At 46.5% G+C, this 14951-nt stretch overlaps 1 protein-coding gene across 1 annotated transcript; it reads right to left on the reverse strand.

Moving 5' to 3' along the window:
* Window positions 1-929: 929 nt before the first annotated feature.
* SCD (stearoyl-CoA desaturase) lies at window positions 930-12877 on the reverse strand. Its single transcript, XM_039871505.1, has 6 exons — window positions 12449-12877; window positions 11657-11939; window positions 7898-8028; window positions 6237-6442; window positions 4549-4781; window positions 930-1869 (listed from the first exon to the last, which is right to left on the reverse strand). Exons 1-6 carry the CDS (start codon window positions 12473-12475, stop codon window positions 1670-1672), a joined length of 1080 nt encoding a protein of 359 aa, XP_039727439.1. The 5' UTR covers window positions 12476-12877; the 3' UTR covers window positions 930-1669.
* Between the last annotated feature and the right edge of the window lie 2074 nt (window positions 12878-14951).

Below are 14951 nucleotides of genomic sequence, written 5' to 3' on the forward strand. Positions count from 1 at the left end.
AACTCTCTTTACTCCGTGGCTGGCTCACCGGCATGACACAAGTACTTGGCTTGGCTGTGCATTGTGAGAGAGCTCTTGAGCCAGGGATGTTTCTAGTAGGGCTTTTCAGCCTCGTCTTGAGTCATCAATGTGGCAGGAGAGCACAGGGTTGTAGGTGGAGAGACTCTGGAGGCCAAGTGAAAGTGGCAGCTAGCTTAACTTTATAAAAAGAAACAGTGGTTCAGTGACCCTGAGCATTCTGTCTGCAGGAGAGGGAGCTGCCTGGACAGCAATAGCCATCACTGCTTCTGAATACACACAAAGGAGGCTGCCTGTCCAGAGTGGGGAATAAAAACATCAAGGAAGAGACAGAACCAATAGGAGAAATCTGACAGATAGGGTAGAGCCGGGAATGGATAATCATGATAGTTAAGACTCCTATCTGTCCCCAGGCAGTCCTATACTTTAGGCTAGATGTTAACAGAGAAGGAATGAGTGAAAGGGTCTGACGCTATGGGGAGAAGTCTTTTAGTTTTTACTCATTCCAAGGAGAAATATAAGAGAGTTAACATCTAACTTGTTTGAATAACCAGCTTTAATATTAGGATACCCAGTAACTTGTTTAGTAAACTTCCAAATCCAAAATCCCCAGGCAGGATGTTCTCAAAGTCCTTCTTCTGTAGTCATCTCTCAGGAACTGCCTAAGACCCTGTTCCTCAACCTCTCCAACTCCTGTCCAGCAGTGAGGGGAAAGTTGACAACCTACCTAATTTCTCCTGTTATTCAAGCATCCCTCTTTCAGAGGAACTCTAATATTCCAAGCAAGGTATACCTGTGTGTGTGTGTGTGTGTGTGTGTGTGTGTGTGTACACACACACACACATCCCACCAAGGCTGTATACTGCTAGCGTGACCCAACTCCACCTCCTAAAATCTTTCCTTTTTTGGAATGCTAACCACTACAGCACAATGCATTCCTTTTTTGGATGTCTGGAAATGCTGCCACCACTTTATTACTACAAGGGGAGCTGACCAATATCCTGATGGTGAAATGGCAGAACAGAAAGATGAAAGATGTCTGATTGCAGCAGAAGCTGCTTCTTGCTTTGTTTCCCACCTTATTCCATCCTTACTTATCGATCATACCATGCATGCTAACTCTCTCCTCTGACAATTTACCTGCTTTAGAAGCTTCATGCCAAACACACTTTTCCATTCCAGCTAGCAAATGCCTGGACTGAAGATAATTAACAGATGATTTCCCAGCTCTAGCTTGAGCCACCTACCTTGAAGCTCAGGACAGCTCAAGGAAAGAGTTATCTAGGGTAAAAACCACTAGTTTTGGATGACAGAAAGGTTGTCTAGGCTTCAGAAGCTGAACACCCACCAATGACTCACCAGCTGCTTGCCTGGGAGGCAATGAGGGGGAAGAGAAAGGAAGGTGGTAGGAACAAAGCAAAGGGCAATGGGTCTAGAAGACAGAGAAGAAAAAAAATAAGAATATTAGCTTAGCATCATGAAGGCAGAGTTGTTGGCTTTCAATACTTTTGCATTTTAAAAGAATACTGTACTGGAATGGGTTAACATCATTATCTTTAGCATCCTTTTAGCATTATTCAGTAGTTAATAAAAAGAACATTAAACCTCTGCCTGGCTGGCTTTTGGAAAAGGAACCCGAGAGACCCAAAACTCAACCACTCTTGTAGCTTCCATCTCCAGTTCTTTTAACCCTAGCCAAGATGGCCGCCTTGGATACCTTCTTCCGGTCATAAGCCAGACCGATGGCAGCCATGCAATCGATGAACAATGTGGTCAGGTTTAAGTGCCAGCGATATTCACTGGTGGAGTAGTCATAGGGAAAAGTGTGGTGGTAATTGTGGAAGCCCTCACCTAGAACAAAAACAAGGAGAAAAGTTATGGAGTTTTACTGTGGATTTCTGTCTTCCTGATCTTGGCACAATGGTTACTTAGCAGAGTATTTCAAACCTACTAGAAACTTGCTGTTGTCCAATGAACAAATAAAACCTGTCTCCTCTACTCTGAACCAAATAGATCCCCTCGGAGGCATCTTAAGAAAGGAATGGGAAGACCCTATTCACCCATGGATGTCTGGGAGCCTTTGTGGGAGGACTGGCAGTTTCTCTGAGGATAAGATCACTGGAGATAAACAGCTATTGCCAGATATGGATTTTAGATTGGAAACTTCCAGGGCTTTACTAAGTATTGGTCTGAGATCCTCAAGGCTCTATGGGTGGGGAGAGGAGAAAGTCCGGAATGAAGGGCTTTTGCTGTGTTTCTTACAAAGGTGAGCAGAGGAGTACACTTGCACTGGTACTACCCCAAGGGTGCAAGAGACCAACAGAATTGGGCAGCAACAGCCACAGGTCAGAAGAAAGGAATCCCGGCCCAGGGGCCCAAGATTTCTCAGCCACTACTGGTTCAATAGATTGCTCTGACTTTGAATTCTTTGAGCTTTGCACGGTGATGCTGATAAAACATAAGCTCTCTGAGGGAATCAGAACCAAAATGCTTAGATATTCCCTCTAATCGTTGAGAGTCTGAGATGAGTAGTTCGCTTTGCTGGATAGAGGAAAAACAAAGATTCATGATAATTTCTGTAACGGGCAAATCTTTGGAAACTCCACAGAGACTTCTTCACGCCTTAGCAGGACTCTTCTTTCTGAATTGCATTCAACAATAACAATACAGACAGACCCTTCTGAGGCCGGGGTAAAGCCAGGTAAAGAATAGCTAATAAAAGAGCATATTGAGCCTGTTGAAGATAAAAGAACCTCGGTAGAGTAGTAATGATATATTAATAATGAGCAAGTGAAGGAAGTCCTGCAAAGTAAATGACACCATCCAAGGCATCTCAAGGTACATCCTCTGTGACACCTAAATATCCACAGTGTGAACTGAGTAGGAGGGTGGAATGATCCCAAGGCTAAAGGTACTGACAGAGGATTCCTAAAATTTCCATAAACGACTTTGCAGCTAGGCTCTATATAAAGTACTAACCAGGCCTATACTTATCAGATTTAAAATTGAATCAGACACACATAGCCAAAAGGGGTTATAGGGTAGAGAAAAGGGGTCATTGGGTAGAAGAAGAAAAAGACTTTGCAAGTGGGGCAGCAAGATACAGCCCAAGAAAGGCTCAAGGGAGGTCAGGTTTGGCAGAGAGATGAGTATGTGACTGTAGGGAGGTAATTCAAGAAGAAAAGATTAGAAAGGGAGCTACAGGAGAACAAAGAGTGAAGTGATAAGGGAGGGGAGCAGCAGGTCTGGAGAAATAAGTAACTGAGACAAAATAAGATATTGGGAGCCACTATGAACTGAGAGAAAGAGGTCGAAGTTGGGGAAGCTTGCTCTAGATCCATTTCAAGTACAGGATAAATCTCATTTCAGAAACTTCCATTTCTATGAAAATCTTAGACTTATAGGGCCTAGGTGATTTATTTCACACATGGTTCAGGGTTAAAACAGGCATGATGGTAGAAGATGCCTGAAAGGAGGGCAGAAAGGCATGGAAGTTAAAAAGAGATGGAAAAAAAATACCTTTAGTACAGATGGTAAAGATGGCCAGGGTTGAGAATATAAAGGAATATTTTAAAGAAAAAAAAAATGAATGCTAGGCCATGGTGTGTATAAACATGGTGAACAGTGAAGTTGCCTAAACTGGATGACCAATAGCACTGATCACTGGGGAGGAAGAGGAGGCCATTGGGTTTGCTTAAGGAAAGCTCATTTTGGGCCTTAGTCAAGATCTATATTTAGTTGAAAAGAGTGGAAAAAAAAAATGGAGACAGATAGTAGAACCCTATTGTGCTAGACTGGCTATGGAGACCCATATTAGAGAGAAAAAAATTCATGAAGAGCTAGCATTAGATCAGCAAGCAGGCACTTGTGATCAAAGTAACTGCTTTATTGGGGGTTCCTTAAGCCATATTGGGGGGAGGGGATATTCTTAGAACACAATAAAGCAGAAAAAAAAAATAAACGACAGAAAACAAGAAAGGCAGGTGGTGAGAAAGGTCACCAATAGTTGCTTTGATGTCCATCTTGGAATAACCAAACGATAAGGCATGGCATACGCTTCAAGTATGGCCTATCTGAACACAGCAAGGAGATAAAAGAGAAGTTTACTGAATTAATTTATAAGTATTTAGTCTGTATTTTATAGAGCATATTTAACTATGAACCACTAGGCTTACTGCCACTGACACTATTGTTCTTTTTATGCATTCCCTGCCCCAGACAAGACTGTAGTGTAGCCCTGAAGTGACTGGAAAAAGGAAAACCCAAAGGGGCTCATTATACATAGCGTCTAGAGATTGTTTTAGAATCTAGAATCAAAGACATTATTATTTTTTACCCTTTCCTTTTTATGTAAGACTTGCTGCCTGACTCCCAAGAGTTTTCTAAGATATTGCCCCTTAGTTTTAGGGTGGAAAAACAGATAGAAAGAGGTCATAAACAGGTTAATCTTGTCTTTCTAGCTCCTAGCCTAGCCTAATACCCCAACCAAGAGACCACTAGATGTGGTCTAGCTGTGGACTGCTGACTTACCCACAGCTCCCAGTGAAACCAAGATATTCTCTCGAGGGTTAATGGTCTTGTCATAAGGGCGATATCCGTAAAGGTGGGCAGCACTGTTCACCAGCCAGGTAGCATTGAGCACTAAGATATAACGCAAGAAAGTGGCGACGTACAAGCTGTGTTGAAATGTTTCACCCCAGAAATACCAGGGCACAAGTGTGGGCAGGATGAAGCATAACAGCAAGATGCCAGGCTTGTAATACCTACATTGAGAGACCATATACAGAGTCAGTGGAGAGAGGACTCTTAGTCCTACCTGCTTTCTATTATCGCTGGGTTGGACTGTCTCTTTCCTTTTACGTTGTGAGTACAGTGTGGCATGAAAAAAAGCAAGAGGAAATGGAGTGGGAAATCTTGTGAGAATGTAGAGTTATTACCTCACTTTTTAGATGAGGCAATGAGGGGTTAAATGACTTTTCTAGGACTGCACCACTAGGAATCTGTGGAGCGAGAACTAGAATGCAGGTCTCCAGACTCTAAATCCATTGCTCTTTTTTATGGTAGCGTAATACCATGTAAAACAAATGAGGTACAAATCACAAAGTTCTCCTGCTCAGGCTGTTTTTCCATTCTGCCTTTGGGCTCCTTTCTCTTTCCTGCCAGTGTTCTTTACAGTCTCTGTTTAGCGTCTTGTCTCCATTTCCTGCCAGCCATCCTCTAATCCTTCCTCTTCTTGTCTCTCAGAGAGGCACCCTCAGTGTCCTTGATGCCTGTGGGTCTCTGTCCTTCTGGAGGCCCTGTCCCATTATTCATTGTCTCAATGAAGGCCACTGACTTGATTTCTTACATCTCTTCAGCAGTCAAGCCTTATACTCTTACATCATTGGCATTCCCTGCATCCAACTCCTTTCCATTCCTGCCACTGCTCCCCTAAAATGGACCCCCACGATCTCCTAACTTGTGGCCCTGCTTCTCACTCTTTGGCTCAATGATTTCCTTCACATGTCACGAGAATGACCTTTCTAAAGCATACCTCCAACCATGTCACATTCCTGCTCAAAAAACTTTTAACGGTTTCCATCCAATTGCCAATTGAATTAAATCCCATTTGCTTTTAAGACTCTATAAGAATAGCATCAGTCTCCCTCTCTAGTCTTAATCTGACCACACCCTATACTTCAAGCAAAAGGACTCTGTTGCTAGAACATGCTTTATGCTTTAGCTCATTCTGTTTTGTTTGTACTGTCCCTTCCCCTCTTGCACCTGTGAAAATCCCTATCCATCAGTGGATTCCAAAGCTACTTTCTTCATAAACCCTTCCCTGATGTTCCCTAGTACTATGAAATCTTCCTCCCCTTTGTGCCTTTTATTGGTACAGAAAATATTCTTCATGCACCATAGTTATTCAGACACCTGACTTATCTTTTCAAAGCCCAACAGGATACAAACTCCTCGAAGGCAAAGCCTATGACACACTCATTTTTGTATCCATGAGTTCCTAGGTCAATAAACATTTGTTGAATTTAACTGGTTTAATTAAGATAGCTCAGAAACGACAACAGTCTATGGCTGTGAACCTTGGGCTGTTAAAAATTAGGGTTTTAAATTATGATTTTGAACATACAGACCATTTTCTCAGCTTATGTTAAGTCCTAGAGGAAAAAAAGGGGGGGGTCCCCCAAACACCAGGTGCCCAGCTCCATCACTACTTCACTCACCTCCTCTGGAACATCACCAGCTTCTCGGCTTTTAGGTCAGACAAATCTAGCAAACCACCCTTCTCTTTGACGTCTGGGTGTTTGCGCACAAGCAGCCAACCCACATGAGAGAAGAAAAAGCCACGTCGGGCATTGTGGGGATCAGCATCTGTTTCTGAAAACTTGTGGTGGACACGGTGATCTCGGGACCATTCATAAACATCATTCTGGAGGGGCAGAGAAGAGGAAGGAAGGCCTGAGGAGAAACATACCTTAGGGAACTCCTAATAGATAGGCTTCAAGAGCCTGTGGCTCTCAGCCCAACCTGACAAAATACCCAAGAGCCAGCACTCTAAAGGAGTGTCATGGAGTTGCCTCCTCTTTTCCCCCAACTTGCCACTGAATGCCAAGTGGAAAAGCCACTTAAAGTCCCAGGACCACATGAATAGGACTGGCTGCTTCACGAAGGTTATACGATAGGCAGCATGGAGGTAGATCAGACAGTTTCATTGTGAGAGAATATTGCAATTCTTCAAGCAACGAATGTTGTAAAAGGTCTTTGTGGGGTGCGTAAGCCCTGGGCAGGGACAACATGAAACAGGCAGCCTTGTGTCCTAGGGTCCTGGTCAGTGGATGAAGCTGCAAGAAGCTCCATTCTGATGCCTTGGTAAGACACAGCTTGTACAACTCAACATGTCTAGGCATATAAATCATGAGCATGGCCACATTCCCAAATGACCTCTGAGACTCTTTCTATCCCTTAAAGAATGTGCCAATAACTTCCTTCTCACGGCCCCAACATCAGGAGCCCTCAAGGTACAAAGTGTTGTGGCACAGATGATTATGCAATCTGTTAAGTACCTGGGATATTGCCACGAAGAAGGGGACAAATTTGGTTGCTTTTTCCCCCCTTGCTACAAGCTATCCTTGGCCCACTGCTACCTTTTAATAGCGAGGAGTTTGCTTTCCCCAATTTCCTTCATTCTATCTCTGCCATAAACTTTCTGCCTCAACAAACCTCAAAACTTGACTTAGCCAGCCTGGCAGCCCAAGATAAGACCATAATGTTGGTCTCCCTCACCTCTCAGTGACACAATTTACTCATCTATAAAATGGGGATAATAATAGTAGCTACCTCCTAAGACTGTTATGTGGATTTAATGAGGAAATCTATGTCAAGTGCCTAGAATAGTGCCAGGCACATAAGCCAGTGCTATAAAAGTATTTGCTCATGACCCAAAAACAACAGAGTTCATGAGTCTGTGAAACATCCACTTCAATCCCATCATGGTGGAATCCTAAAATATTCACCTAAAATGGTGACTCTATTGCCCAATGTCTGCCCAGGAAACCAGTGTCAGTTCCTGACACTATGGCTCCTGAGAAGAGAGAACCCTAACAGCCAGACTGTGTGATAACAGAGGGACCTTACGGTAATATGTAAATCCTGTTAACAGAGAGTATTTCCTATTTATCTTCTATTTTCCTTTCTCAGTGACTCAGAAGTATGCTCGTGCTTTATGAGTTTAAGGACTGGGCCTGAACCTGAGGTGACCTTGAGGAGAGAGGAAAGCGAAATGCTTTGTCCATGTGTTGCTTCTCTTCAGGTGCTGATCTCCTCCATTCTGCTCCTGGATCACCGACAGAGTGGAGAAGAGAGCTGAGCAGAGCCAAATTCTTACCTGGAATGCCATCGTGTTGGCAATGATCAGGAAGAGCCGTAGGGGCAGCCGAGCTTTGTAACTTCGATGACTCCACAGGCGATGGGCTCCTGCGGTTATGCCCAGGGCACTGAACCCATAGCAGGAAACCACTGCCAGGAGGAAACAGTAGGGGGGTGACCAATCTGGGCAAACATGATGTTCTCTGTATGGCCGAGTCTGTGTCTTCTGAGACTTCGGGTGAGGCTCTGCTTTTCCCTGAACTTCAGGGACACCTTGGTCTCTTAGGTCTCTCTGATTTTACTAATCAAAAAATATCATCACTCTCATCCCCTTGAACTAGGAATTGGAATAAGCTAAGGAATCCCAGGAACTTCAGAAAGGTAGGACAGCCAGTTGTCATTCTCTGTCATGAGGGACATTATCCTGGGTCCCATTTCCTTTGGGTCTCTCTCTAAGTTGTTAAGGACCACAGACTACTCTCTCAGAGCTTAAGACCAAGGGTGGTCTTAAAATACTTAATAGTCAGTACGGTCTGGGCACTCACCAATTCGAGGGGCTCTGGGTTCTAGGGGACACTTGGGGAGCTCAGATCTATGGCTATTTACCAACTGGTACAAAGTATTTCAATATTTTAGCAGGTAGTGCGGCCACATTAGGGGACAATCCACCCTGTACATAAGTCATATCTGCACAGTGTCTTAAGCTTAGCTAAGAACTTTACATTCTCTGATTCAATAGATACCTTAAATGGGCTTGCATATCTTCACTTTGCAGTAGAAGAAAAAGATGCTCAGAGAGGTTGTGTTTATCTATAGTTACAAGGCCAGTAAGAAATAGAGCCACAGTCTGAAACTAGGTTTGCTGTCAACAAGCAGTTCATATTCTAACTATACTATCCACCTCCCCAAGATATACACACAGTTCCTGTGTCCCTCCTTTCAGCCTATACTCTCTTTGGCAAGGCTAATTCTAGACAATGGTGGGATATGCTCAAAGCTGTCAGTGGAGCACCCCAATACTGTCCTCCTTCACCTTCCTGGAGGCCTGCCATCTCACAAGGTGCCAGCTATAATCTCTAACTGGGAAGCAGTTTGCTGGGTATACCCATCTTCCTCTGCTCTAGTAGGCAGGGGCTGAGGCCTTGGTAGAGCAGTGACTGTTGACAATGTTTCATTCCTAGGGAAACAGCTAGAGACAATGGATCCTCAGTAGCCATAGAACCTAGCTGCAGTTGGAGACACCACACATTGTAACAAATTGTCCTGTGTTCTCCAACCATAGTTAGCAGTTTCCTAAACAGCCCTCATCCCCTCCCCTACTCTATTTTCCTCCTCCCTATCCTATTCCTCCTTCACGATCTGGAGGAAAACCAGGGAGCTGGAGTCAATCTCAGTGAAAGTTCTATCTCGTAATTCCTCTGCGCTAAGATTAGGGCTTCAGGTAATTTGCTGGCCTCAAACTATGTGGCAATTATCTTCCCAAAGACAGTATCTGCCTACATCTGTACGTACAAAAATGACAAAGTTGAGCCATAGGCAATGAATCACTAAGAAGGAAAAAAAAAAAAATGGCTTTGGACATGAAAGCAGAAGCACTCGGCTCAGAACCAAGGAAGCTACTGGGGTTGTTTCATGCCACAGATGACCCTGGCACGTTGACTCGGAAAGCAAGTAAGATCTTGGTATTAACAGGGGAACTGAGAAAAGAACCCAGGCACTCTGGTGCCTTTTCTGTCAACACCTCTGAGCTTGTCAAATAGAAGGCCTTATGTCAGTCAGTTGACGACTCATGCTCTACTAAAGTCCAAATAGATGGTTAAGCAAAATCTCATAGCTTTGGCCCTAAGAAAGAGATAAGTTTTGCCCCTTGGCCCTCGGCCCTCAGCGTCCTCAGGGCCCATCTCAGATGCTTTCCAAACTGCCCTGAGTCTGAGAAATGCTGTAAACATAACCAGTCCTTAATTTAACACTGTCCTTAGGGATAAAAGGAAAGGTGAGGCCAAGCTCCTAAAACTCTGAATGTGGGAACTCTGACCCTCCCCTGCTCTGTCCAAAGGTACAACACACACCCATGGGCAGGGCACAAAAAGGTGGCAGGCATGGCCTTGGTTTAGGGATAGCATTCTGCCACCTACACCAGCAGCGAAGGGTGGGGTGCAAGCAGAAGCAGTCTGGCCAAACTCTGGACTTAACCAAGCCTATAGGGAGTGCTGAGGCTGGAAGGGGCTTGCAGGCAACAAATCTACTTGTGAAAACTCCTCTCCTGCGGAGGAGGAGTGGAGAGAGGAGTGCACAGTCTCCCTGGGGAATCCTTATCCTGGCTCTTGATTCCTCATGCTGTAACTGAAGTTGGGCTGGGTTTTCAGAGGGGCTAAAGAACAGATGTCCCCCTCCTCTCACAAACAGAAGAAGTCTTCTGGTCTGCAGATGAACTGATTTCCTGTGCCTAGCCAGCTCCAGCAATGATACACAAAAAAAGCTAGGAGCACTACCTTCCTAATCCTAAAAAAGTACTGGTGTCCCCAGTTTGTACCTGGAAATACTGAGATCTTGAAGAGGGTATCACCTCTCTGTCTGTGGCACTGAGAGGATTTCCCAAGACAAAGCTCTAGGGAGCAGATCTCACCATCTTCAAACCTAAGAGGTCCTGGGAGAATCAGCTAAAACTTGGTCTACTAGCCCTTCAACATACCTCCTCTCCAAGAGTGCAGCGGCACCTGAGATTGCTCTAAAAACCCTAAAATTTCCTTGAGAGAGAGTTCTAGCTCAGCACTCTCAGAGAGTGGTAATGCAGGGCCCCTGGGTTTTTAGATTTCTCTGCTCTCCTCTCCCCAACTCAGGCTTATGGTGGCAGAGGTGAAAATGCCTGCAAAGCGCATGTGTGTATCCAGGGGGCAGGGCCCTGTTATCAGCCCATACCCATGGATCACTGAAAAGGCTGACCTAACGGCAGGCAGGTCAGGGACAGAATTGGGAACTCATTGCAGCAGCCTCAAGGCCAGGGTTGCTTAGGGCTCTCTTTTCTGGCTTCGTCTGGCTGTCCTGGGAAAGAGAGACTGCATGGCATCAGAAGGGAGGTGCTGGAGCAGGATAGATGGGGAATGGGACATAAAACAGTACTTCGACCTTATTTAATTCTAAAGACATTTCGCTGAGTGTTGCATACAGTTCCCAGGAGACCTACATGGAGTTACAGAGCACTGCAACTGTTTAACTTGGGTCATACAGGAGCCTTCTTCATCTTTTTCTCTAACAAATGAGCCTGGTTGGGCCAAGAGTCAGGGCAAAATAATCTTGTGGATAACCATCTCTCTGTTTCTCTCTCTTCTATTAACTCTCTTCCTGAGCAACTTCTCTTGCTCTCCCATGACTGTGCTCCGCATATACTCCACCCCTTGGAACCGCTGGTCTTGTCCCATGTTCCCATGCCTCCCAGGTAGGGGCCTTGATTCTTTTGTGGCTTGCAGGGTTGGGACAAGCAGCCAGAAAACTCTTTCAGGGAAAGCTAACCCTGACACAGGTCTACTCACTTCAATGTCCAAAGCACATGGTCTCAGGGCTCCCTCCCCAACACCCATATGAAAGGACCCCCAGCACTGACACTCTTGCCTCCCAGTTTCCCTAGCCTCTGTTCCCAGCCCACTTGGCCTCTCAAGCCATCAAAGAGAAATGGCTGGGCCTGAAAGGGCTGGCGTCTCTGTTCCATACAAGCTCCTACTTTATTAAAGAGTGGAGAGAACCTGCAGTACTGAGTCAGGAGGATATGAAAAACTCTTACCCCAGAGCCAGGTGTAGACCTGGCAGGTGGGGATCAATAGGATCCCATACAGGCCTCCCAAGTGTAGCAGAAACATAAGGATGATGTTCCTCCAAACATATTCAAGCTTGGGCCTTGGGCCCTCCTTATCCTTGTAGCTTGGGTCATAAATGTCATCTTTAAGTTCAGGGCCGATGTCTTCTTCCAAGTGTAGGAGAGTCTTCTCCAACTTGCCTTCTCCATTCTGCAGGATCCTGGAAGGAGGCGCTGTGATGGTGGTGGTGGTTGTGTAGGAGCTAGAGATCTGGGAGAGGAAGGGAGAGTCAGGAGAGAGACTACACGTGGAGGCAGCAGGGGCCACTAACTCCCTCATGAAGCTGGGGGAAGTGTGATGTATTGGAATAGACCCTGCTCCAATACCCAGGTTAACTGAGGGCTGGGTCTACCCTGATGGAAGAAAAGTAAGTCCCCAGGAACTGTGCAGATAGATAGATTGGGGAGGGCCGTGAAACCTCAAGAAGGGGCAACAGGAAGAAGTAAAACACTCGCATCCCTACGAACACACAAAGGAAAACCCGCAGGCATACATACGTAAAGGTACCGGCACGACCCAATTTTTCTTTAAAGCTTAAGAAACAAAAGTTGGAGAACCAAGTCCCGAATTACAGTCCACATTCCCAACAAACGAAGGCAGTACAAGTAGCAAAAGATGACCATGTCCTCCGCGGAGATCTCAACTCCTCCAACGAGTCACCTAGAAGCCCAGCTAGTGCCGGCGAACTCGCGGTCTGGGGCCAATGCTGGGAAGCTCACCTCCTCTTGCAGCAAGTGGGCCGGCATCTGGACTTTCTGATGCTGGGGTCACTTTCTCTGGGCTGACTGTGGAGTGGAGTTCGGGACAGCCCCAACAGCTGGGAGACTTCGGTAGCCGAGCCCGCTTTTGCGCGACGATGGGCGGCGCTGCGCTCGGAACCCTTCTGGCGCTGTGTGCGCTGGATCGGTGTTCGGATCCGACCCGCTGTGCGTAGATCTCTCCACGCTGGGGATTTAAAGGCTAGAGCTGGCAGCGGGAGACCGTAGCCCGTATTTCCTCAGACCCCTTTTATTCGCTGCCAACCGGGGCAAAGTACGAAGAGTTGGCTCGCCCTGCGAGCCCCGCATGGGCGGAGAGGGGAGGAGACAGAGCCTAGGCGTACTGGGGGCTGCAGACATACCGCGGCTAAGCCGCCGCAGCTCCTGCCCCTGGGGAAATGCTAATAGGCTTCTGTAGACTCTGGCGCGTCATTGGCCGAAGGGAATTTGGTGCCACCTCGTTCTGCGGTTCTCATTGGCTCGGCGCAATCTGCTGTTCCCTCTGCCGCGAGCTACTCGCTCCCCCTCCCATCCCTTTCTCCTCGGCTTCTCTTCCACCGGCCACTGGGTCTCTGCCCGGCACCCTGCTGCCTCGGAGGCACTTGGGAGCTTCCTCTCTGGAATATGGAGAGACCCCCTGTCCGGGAATGGGAAGTGGGTACCAGCCCAGGACTGGCCCCCAGGCACTTCGCGAATAGACGGGCACTGGGGAAGTTTCACAGAAAAAAGTAGAGAAGCCACGGGGGTGACCAGTATGCACAACTCTATCCTGCCTTCCAGTTCCCAGAGACCCTTGGGAGTGGGGACGTGGCTTTAAACCCAGGGTTGGGATTATAAGGGGCCTCTCTAGAGAGCGCGAGGGGCTCGGTTGGCTGCGGAACAATGGCTCTGCCCCGCCCACCAGCTGCGCGACGCTAACCAGAGACCGCTGAACTCTCCGGATCTCAGGGCGGGCGGTGCACGTCCATCCACATATGTGTGGACCTGCACGCGCACCGGATGTTCAGCCACTAGGCACGCCTGGCAGGGTCGTTCACCGCCAGGCACCAGTGGGAGATCCCACCCTTATGCTCAGGCCTCCAGAACGTGTGCGGGATGTTCTGGAGATTCTTTAGATTGTCAGTTTGTAATTCTGAAACCTCCATGGAGAAAAAGGCAGAAAGAACAGACGTGCTTTCACCCAGAAGCAGGAGAAAGGGCTATGTGGAGCAAAAATAGCTAACAGGTATGGACTTGTTACTGCAGGCCAATTCATAAGAATCATTTTATTTCATCCTATGTGACCCTATGAAGTGGATAGTCCATTATTCCCTTTTAAAGATGAGGAAAGTGAGATATGGAGAGATTAACAGCAGCTAGTAAGTGGTGGAGCTAGGAACTGAACACAGAAATGTGATGCTAGAGCCCAGACTCTTCATCCCTGCTCAGAACCGTGGGTCCTTGAGATGCTCTGACCTCAATGACCTGTACCTCATGCCCCCCGTCTTTTCTGGGCCTGTGGGAGCCTGACCATGAGAATAAGCTGAGAACCAAGCAGGCTATGCATTCTCTTAGCATCCTTCTGCACACATGCCTCCCCAAATACTATCCCAGAATCCTTCCTCTGGGAAGAGGAGAAAATAAGGACTTTTGTGCCAATGATTGCCTTCTCAGGAAGAGAGGCACCTGGGATTCCCTGGGAGGAGGACTAAGGAGCTCCTTGCTGGCTACTGGTCTCAGGGTCCTGCCAACGCTCTGACTAGTCACCAGGCACCTCCATTCCAGTCCCGGATCCCTGTCTAGCGCAGAAGTTTTGGATGAGACTAGATGTTTTCAGAAATGCTTGGCGTGTGGGAGAGAAGTCCACACACATGCTACTCCTTTTCAGGCTCTCTCTGCAATGTCTGATTTGCCTAATTCCTCCACCAACCTCAGCATTACTCTTCAAGGGAGAAGATTCAGGGTTTCTTTTGGGTTGTACCTTTAATCGTGGCTGAAAGTGGCTTTACCATTGAGACCAGCTTTCTTTCTCTTTAACAGCCTACATATATTTGACCTCGTTTCTTCCAGACCCTGGACTTCATCAAGGAACAATCTGAAAAATCAAGATTCCCTGGAAACTGCCCTCTTCACCATTTAAACTCTGACAGATATTACTGCTGATATTACTTAGTACTGGCATTATTACTTAGGTCAGGTGCTAGATCATTCATTTTCTGTCAGAGAAAGGGGAGGCCTGCCAAGACAAAAAAGTCGAAGTGGAGTATTTTATCCCTCTCTAAAGACGAGATACTACCCTGTGGGGCAACCTTTGGTTGTCTAGGGAAGGTTTGGGTTAGGGAGAGAGTTTCGGGAGAAATGGTCAGAGCCCATCTCATTGTTGATAACTACAATAGAAAGGTGACTGGTTCCATAGCTTGGACTTATTCCCTGAAGTGCATTCAGGGCATATCACATAGCTATAAGTGTGTCACCTATTACATTA

The sequence above is a fragment of the Pteropus medius genome, unplaced genomic scaffold (assembly GCF_902729225.1).
Source record: "Pteropus medius unplaced genomic scaffold, Ma_sr-lr_union100, whole genome shotgun sequence".
Taxonomy (NCBI): Eukaryota; Metazoa; Chordata; class Mammalia; order Chiroptera; family Pteropodidae; genus Pteropus; species Pteropus medius.